The sequence below is a fragment of the Olea europaea genome, chromosome 1 (assembly GCF_002742605.1).
Source record: "Olea europaea var. sylvestris chromosome 1, O_europaea_v1, whole genome shotgun sequence".
NCBI classification, from domain to species: domain Eukaryota; kingdom Viridiplantae; phylum Streptophyta; class Magnoliopsida; order Lamiales; family Oleaceae; genus Olea; species Olea europaea.
Genome location: NC_036237.1, coordinates 733,540 through 741,048, shown reverse-complemented (window position 1 = coordinate 741,048; position 7,509 = coordinate 733,540). Strand labels below are relative to the sequence as shown.

The following is a 7,509-nucleotide window of genomic DNA, read 5'->3' as shown; positions in this document are numbered from 1 at the left end:
CCCGGCAACGGCGCCAAAAACTTGTTGTATAATTTTGTTTCGCAAGTGTACGATCTGTAACAAGTAATAGTGGACCTAAGAGTCCGGTTATCGATCCCACGAGGACTATTTTGTAGCACTTAATTTAATCTTTCTTTAACTACTATTTGACGAATGTAAATCAAAAACAATGATTAAATGTGATTTTTATTCTAAAAACTTAAAAATGTGATTAGATTCAATGAAAAGTGATTGAGAATTCAAACAATAAATGGACGTTAGGGCGGAACAATTTCACCTATTGGTCACCTTTACTTCATAAATCAAGATTCATAAAACCTAAGGTAGTGTTCGGTCGAATTCTTCTATTGTATTCAACTTACCCCTCTCGAGTTCTCATTGAGCCTACTTAATTAGTTTAATTCCATATCTCTATACAAATTAAATTTAATTAAACGAAACATTGGTTCTAAGAATTCACACACAACCGCAGCAATCAATATAAGTATCTCTACACATTATATCAATTTATCGGATTTTAACATGTGGTCTAAACAAATAATCCGCATCTCTACGCAATCAATGTTCACAAATCATCTAATTAGTGATCAAGTAATTAAATGTATTAAGAACAATATTAAAATCAACACAGGAAATAAAAAAGTACTAGAATCTCAATTGCATGAAATAAAGGGTTCCAAAAGATTACATTGTTCGCCCTAACATGAAATTTAACTACTCATAATAATGGAAGAAAAATAGGAGATTGTCTTAGAATACATCACCGAGTTTGAAATAAAGGTGTGGAAGAAAAAATGGAATTCTTGCACCAAAATCTCCTTCCTCTTCCAATGAGTGCTTCCAATCTTCAATTCTTGGTGTTAATCTTCTTAAATTTCTCCCTTGAATCTCCCTTCTTGTTGTTTTTCTCTCCAATATGTCCAGAACCCTTCAAAAGTATGAGGAGGATGTATTTCTAGGTGCCTCCACGTTTTTGTGTTGAAGTAGGGTTTTTATGGCTTTAAAAACGGCCCAAAAAAAATGCGCCCTAAATCGCCAATCGCAGCGCCTAGGCGCTGGCTGTAGCGCTTGGGCGCTTGTCTTCAGCGCCTAGGCGCTGGTGGTAGCGCCTGGGCGCTATGGTTGTAGCGCCTAGGCGCTGCCTCCCGGGTTCAATTTTCATCTTTTCTTCGTTTCGTAGCGCCTAGACGCTATAAGTGTAGCGCCTAAGCGCCATCTTTCTACCCCAATTCCGTGTTTTTGGCCTCTTCATCCACTTTAATACTTCTTTTCTCATTGCTTCTCCTTATCTTCAAAACAACACTAACAAACACATCAAAAACGTTCTACATTCATAAAATCTAGTATTTAATCAAGCTAAAAATGTGCGAAAACCATGAATGAAACAAACTCATCAATTTTCTAATTAATTATTCAAAGATATGTCACCAAAATTTAAATGCATGTCAAGAGCCTCTCAATTACCCTGTCCGGCTATTATTGTTCTGTGAATTCCTCCCTTGTACAAAGCACAACCCATTTATTTTAAGCTTATCCAGACACAAAATCTCGTGCTTAATTGACACATCCCCAATCCACTCTGCCACGCCTCGGAGGAAGTTTAAACGAAATGAATTTTCCATTCGTGTCCTCCACCGTAACTCCACTCCGTTCTTCTACAGTTTACTGCTTCCACACAAACCCCAAAACTCCAATTCCGCGACCACTCCGCCGGACCAACATCGCATTTCCAGTCATTCCAGCTCGGGATCGAGTCATAGACTTCGGAAAATACAAGGGCAAAATGTTGGGAACCCTACCTTCAACCTATCTGAAATGGGTCTCAAAAAACCTAAGAGCCCAGGACTTTGAAGAATGGGCCAAGCTTTGCGATGAGGTGCTCATTGACCCAGTGTACAAAGACCGCATAGAGTGGGAATTCGCAGAGAAAATTCTAAACGGCGACGTTTTGAGTAATTCCTCGGTACCAGCGAATGGGAATCAGAATGCAGCGTCTGAACTGCTGGAAATGAGCCAGCGATTCGGGTGGGATAATGAAGATAAGGCGGGTTGGAGTAAGATTGATTTTGGGCTTCTAGGAAGCTCCAAGGGCGGTAGAATTCCGAGAATTGGGGACGAAATTAGGAGCGTCGAAAAGAAAATGCAGAAATTGAAGAAAAATGAGGAAATTTCCGATGAGGGCGACGGCGAAAGAAGAAGACGGGCCCGGAGAGAGCGGCTGAAATCGAAGAGCAGAACAATTCCGACGGCGGCGGAGAGGATGAGGAAATTAAGAATCTTGGATGATAAAAAAGAATTCGTGGCGAATCAACAAGAAGAAGAAGAAGGGAAAAGCATCAGTCCATTTCCAGGACGTGAAGCCCTGTTGAAGAAGATTATGAATAATGGATAGCAGATCATTATTGGTGAAATCGAATCGAATCCAATCTTCATCGTTCACAACTCCTGCAGTGTTCATTTTTTCTTTTAAAATTTTATAATAGTCCTTAACTTTATTTTTGTTGCAGATTAACCACTAAAGTTTAATTGATCATCAATATCAAACTTTTGTTGCACGTTGAACTTCGATCACTCTGTCAATATTCATTAGTTTAATTTATGATTTTTTGAAAATGTTTTTCTCAAGTTAAAATGTACGGACAGATGATTAACTTGAAATAAATTTAGAGCACTTTTGGCCTATAAATTCATAATTTATTAGACAGGTGTTACTTGCGTAATCAGTATACAAATTGATTGTACACGTTCGATTTCTATTTTGAATCATACTACTTGTACTTGTTTGTTTACACTTTGATTTATTCGGATCCTCTTCCTCCTCTTACATGGGATCGGATCTCACGTCATTACCCTCACATGAGACCCAACCACATATGAGGGGAACGATGGGATCGGATAACCCAAAGTGTTAATAAACAAATATAAATGGCTTAATTCTTTTATTTTCGTGCCACCTTGACTGGCTCCAAAAAGGAATCCTTTTGCAAATTGCGAAGATGCTCATCTCAAATTTATGAAAACCACACATTCCACCACGGTCTAATTTGAAATTTCTAAGTGAAGGTGGATTCTGGTGCTCATTGATCAGGATCGTGTACGCTCAGCCTCACTGTACTATTGTACTTCCTTCGTAATGATTGGTTAATATTGCCTGTCCCCAAATTAAAGTGGGTCCCATCATGACGTGCCAGAATTTTGATGGTTTCAATTAATTGTGAGCGTGGGCAAAACATCAGCAAAGCAATAAAAACATATGCGGAAACGTATGAACATAAATGGACCTAACAACAGCTCTTTCAGCTGCCGTCTATTCTCATTTTCTGGGATAAGAAACTAAGGTTTTCACCTCTTTTTCTTGTTTTTTCCCCCTTAAACTTTTTTACTCAATTTCAACGATTTGTTCTTATTGTTTATGTGTTGTTCAGTTTGAATTCTTCTGGGTTTTACTTTTTATGTGTATTTTCGTGTGAGTTTTTAAATTACAATTCTGTGATTAGTCTCAAATTGAAGCAGTGCTGTAAGGATTGATTATGTGATAATTATTGCATTGTTCAGACTTATTGCTGATGGCTAATTTGTTAGTAATAATTTTTGTGAAGAATTATGAAATTTAATTGTTCCTTCTTTCAAGTTCGCTGCTAACTTAATAATACTTCATTTGATTACAGGGATCTGCACAAGGGAAATATTCTGAAACCTTATTGCATGTTGGGATTGAATTGATTGTAAAAAAATCTGAGGCACTTCCTACAGAGGAAGAAGGTCGAAATTTCCTGGTATTGAGTTTGCAGAATTTCTTTCTAAGATCCCAACTGAACGAGTTTTGACTATTAGCTTTATGTTTGTACAAAAGCGAGAATTTTGTAAATTGTTATTTTTTCATGAATGCTACATGCTGTTATGGTAAATGTTTCACATGTAAATCACTGCCTTTCGGAAGTAAAATCTTTAGTCACAATATAAGTTTTATCCAATTCTTTATCGCCTTTGTAAAATTCTGGGAAGTGGGAACTTACTTTGTTCGATCTCGTTAAACTCTGACAAAAATAATAGCCATAGTCGCACTAAAGAGAAAGAAAAATGGAATGACTACAGCAGTGGCAGCAACAGCAGGAATAAATTAAAGCAATTATATTCTATGCTCTAAGCCTCTGATCGTTTGTTCGTTTCCATGTGCCCATCTCTTTTTTGTTTGTTTAATTTTGATTTTTTTTTTTTGGATTATCTTTATGATAGATTATACTACCGCTGCCCATCTCCAGTGAATGGCGGACGAGAGCAACAAAGCAGCGTTGCTTTCTGCTAATTGTCTTTTCACAAGTCTACCGGATCATCTGCTGATAGAGATATTCATTCGTGTTCCCATCTCAGATTGGGGACAAGTCTCTTGTGTTCAGAAACACTGGGCTGATTTGTTTCGGGGAGAGTGCTTGTGGCATGCGGCTCTCATTAGGAGTTTTCCTTTGGCTGGTCAAGCTAAAAGATGGCCAGGCCCTATTCCTTGCGGGTTGAGCAAAAGGTAGGTTTCATCCTTCCTCTATGAGTGAATAATAAAGAGGTAGCATATATCAATGAAAACAATAATTTTACAAAATAAAAAACTTGCAATAAGACTCCAAACATATAGTTGTACTTATGTGATGATTTTTCATTATTCTTGTTAGGATAAGAATATGTTTATTTTTTTGCTCGTGTCTAAGCGACATGAGTATATATTTTTTTTTCCTCCATTAAACCTACTGAAACTAGTAACCTTACAATTCTATTACCTATTTTCAGGAGGTTTGCTGCATTCTATGTCTGTAAATACATCTTTTCCCTTGATGATGAAATGGATGAGATCGTAGGTCATACTTATTTGTTTCTGAAAGAGCAGCTTGAGATCTTTACCATGCCTCCTCCATCTGGGGTTCTCCATGGAACGATAATAGGTGCTGTGTTAAATCATTTAGATATTACTTGTGCTGTTGTTACTGATTACAGATGTATCATAATTGCATAAGGACATTATCATAACTGTTACATTAAGAATCCACATAGTTTTAAGCTGAGAGACATAACTGGTTCTCCATCAGAATGATTTCATATGAAGGGTCTTCACCGAATTCTTTTGCTTTGTCTTCGTAACGTTCTTAGAACATGTTTGGCTAAGTTTCAAAAGAAGTAAAAGTTAATATATGAATTTTTTCCCTTACTTTTAAGTATAAAAATTAACTCTTGCCTTTGTTTAAATAAGTAACTTTATATCCAATTTGACAAATAAAACAAAGTTACTTATTCTAAAACCTACTTATTTAGTTATATTTATTTAATAACTTTTTTTAAGCTTAGCCATACACGCTATCCAATAGAACATTCATAAGAAAGCAGCTGTGTCTTTAATTGGATGTGAGGTTTGTTGCTGCTAGAACTTGAGAAGAAGTCCATGGTGTGATCACATGCTTGACACTTTCCTTAATCTGAGAACATGATCAAAGAGACAGTTCTAAGTAGTTTATTGAAGAAATAATATGTTCATCATATTCTACCCTCCATTAAACTAATTTGTGGCTGGTTTGTTTGGTGATGAAAGAATTCGCTGCCTTTTTTAACTTAAATTATGGGTCAAGATTCTTACTTGTAAAAATGAAAACACCAAGATCTTTGTGTAGTTGAACCACCTTGCTTTCCAAACACAAATTCTGCATTTTCTTGCATTCCAATGGTTCCAATCCTAATCACGATGGAAGGGACTTATTATCCACAACCTAAGTACCTAATTTTGTGAGTTTCCATGCCAAATATGTGTTTCTAGACACTTTTCAAATTTGGTGGTATTTTCCATACGAATTTCACCATGTTTTTCTACCATCTTTCTCTCTTCTTGTCCAAGACAATAATGGGAGGTTGTGTTGGAGTTAAGGGATGTTATTCGGGAGTTGTAGGAATTCAAACCACTCCATCCAACCCTTTTGATATCTTACGGGTTGGGTCACCCCCACATGGGCACCCACGATCCGTATTCCCAACGTGTGGCATAGGAGGAACGTGAAGGAATTTTTGTTTCAGTGATCTTGTTGTAGACATGAACTGATGAAAGAATTAGCTGGTCAGTTGTGCAAATATGGAGTCACATAAAGGAAGCTGGATGTGTAGCTGTAGAAAATTCAATTTTGGGTCATTCATGAAGGATTTGAAATATGGGTCATTTGTTAAAAAAAAAATTTCTTTGTGACGTTAATTTCAATAGTATCTTTGCACACTCCCAATTTTATGGATTGAAAACATGTTGCATCAATAATTCTCATTAACCCGATCCCTTTGCTTCTAGCAGATCAATTTATTGCCTGTGGCAAGTCACGAGACAAGGCACACGAGCTTGCTTCACTGATCTGGTTGGCTGTTATTGACAACTTCGAGGAAAATCAGGAAACCTTTCTGTTACTTAAACGCCTTGCATTTGAGGGAGATGTACGCAAATTTCCAATCATAATCTTTTTATCAGCTTGGTTTGAAAATATATTTAAGTAAATGACATTTGTATCTTTTTCATTTAGAGTGTTAAATGTGCTAATGATCTTGTTTAGGGTCTCGGTACCTATAGTTTGCAGTCTTCTAGATAAGTCAGTTTTTTTTTTTGGCCGCAGCTCAACAAGTTTTTATTATTCATTGGGGGAAATTTTTTACTTACCAGAGTTTAGTTCTGAATCACTGGTTTGAGTTTTGTTCGAGTGGAGGGTCATTTTGAATTATAATTTTATCATACTTTCCATTTCACTTCTTTCTCAGTTTAATTATGTATTTCTTTTTTATTAATACGACAATAAAAATGTTGTGCAGGTTTTTCTGTCATACCCCTACTCGAGATCATACAAAGTTCAGTGGAGGATTTTCGAGAGACTTTTTACAGATTTTCGTGACTGCTTTAATCAGTCAGATTACTACGATTTATTGGCACTTGCCAAACACAAGTTTCTGCCAATACCTTCTACTTGGTTGGGTTACTAGCTTAGCTCAATTTGGCATGTCATGAACCATGCAAAACTGTGCATAAATATGTTACTTCTGTTCTGAAAACATCAAGCATTGTGATACTAATGTTGCTTTGGTTTATTCGAATAGGTTTTCACCACGATTTCTATGTAAATTCTGTAATATCGGAATGTAATTTTGGTAATATATATTGTTACATTTGGGACAAAATTTGGCTTCAGTTCATATCTTGGTTGAGAGTTTTGTAGTAGGATAATAAATTGTAAATTTTCACAAAATGTGTTTTACTCAGCTTGCTTGATCACTGAGTTTTACAAAGTATCATATGTTAGCTATGGTTCGTGAAACACCGATGAATGTCATATAACGTGGGATTTTTCAAATTATTACTTTTGATGCTACAACATTTGATACATGTTGTTATTGACCATTTATTGATTGACATACAATTATTTTGGATTTGTGCTGATTAGTTTAACGGTTACGAGAAGGTCAATTGATTTGACATTTGATTGGCCAAATATGCCCTCTCTCAAT

General features: G+C 36.2%; 2 protein-coding genes across 3 annotated transcripts; both read left to right on the top strand.

Moving 5' to 3' along the window:
- Positions 1-846: 846 nt before the first annotated feature.
- On the top strand, positions 847-2,568 carry LOC111405416. Its single transcript, XM_023034317.1, has one exon. The coding sequence runs from the start codon at positions 1,610-1,612 to the stop codon at positions 2,390-2,392; it is 783 nt and encodes a 260-aa protein (XP_022890085.1). The 5' UTR covers positions 847-1,609; the 3' UTR covers positions 2,393-2,568.
- A 369-nt stretch (positions 2,569-2,937) lies between these two features.
- On the top strand, positions 2,938-7,201 carry LOC111405486. 2 transcript variants are annotated; one of them, XM_023034430.1, is made up of 6 exons: positions 2,938-3,338; positions 3,669-3,776; positions 4,237-4,519; positions 4,780-4,931; positions 6,314-6,450; positions 6,820-7,201. In XM_023034430.1, the coding sequence occupies exons 3-6, from the start codon at positions 4,266-4,268 to the stop codon at positions 6,985-6,987; spliced, it is 711 nt and encodes a 236-aa protein (XP_022890198.1). In that variant the 5' UTR covers positions 2,938-3,338; positions 3,669-3,776; positions 4,237-4,265; the 3' UTR covers positions 6,988-7,201. The 2 variants fall into 2 exon arrangements, with proteins under 2 accessions (XP_022890198.1, XP_022890270.1); XM_023034502.1 differs by lacking the exon at positions 2,938-3,338 and adding an exon at positions 3,369-3,577.
- Positions 7,202-7,509: the final 308 nt, after the last annotated feature.

Excerpts from the sequence above, each read along its gene's own strand:
- LOC111405416 (XM_023034317.1), top strand. The coding sequence starts at position 1,610 with ATGAATTTTCCATTCGTGTCCTCCACCGTAACTCCACTCCGTTCTTCT.
- LOC111405486 (XM_023034430.1), top strand. The coding sequence starts at position 4,266 with ATGGCGGACGAGAGCAACAAAGCAGCGTTGCTTTCTGCTAATTGTCTT. Across the intron at positions 4,520-4,779 it reads CCTTGCGGGTTGAGCAAAAG|GAGGTTTGCTGCATTCTATG; the intron begins GTAGGTTTCATC and ends ACCTATTTTCAG. Across the intron at positions 4,932-6,313 it reads TCTCCATGGAACGATAATAG|ATCAATTTATTGCCTGTGGC; the intron begins GTGCTGTGTTAA and ends TGCTTCTAGCAG.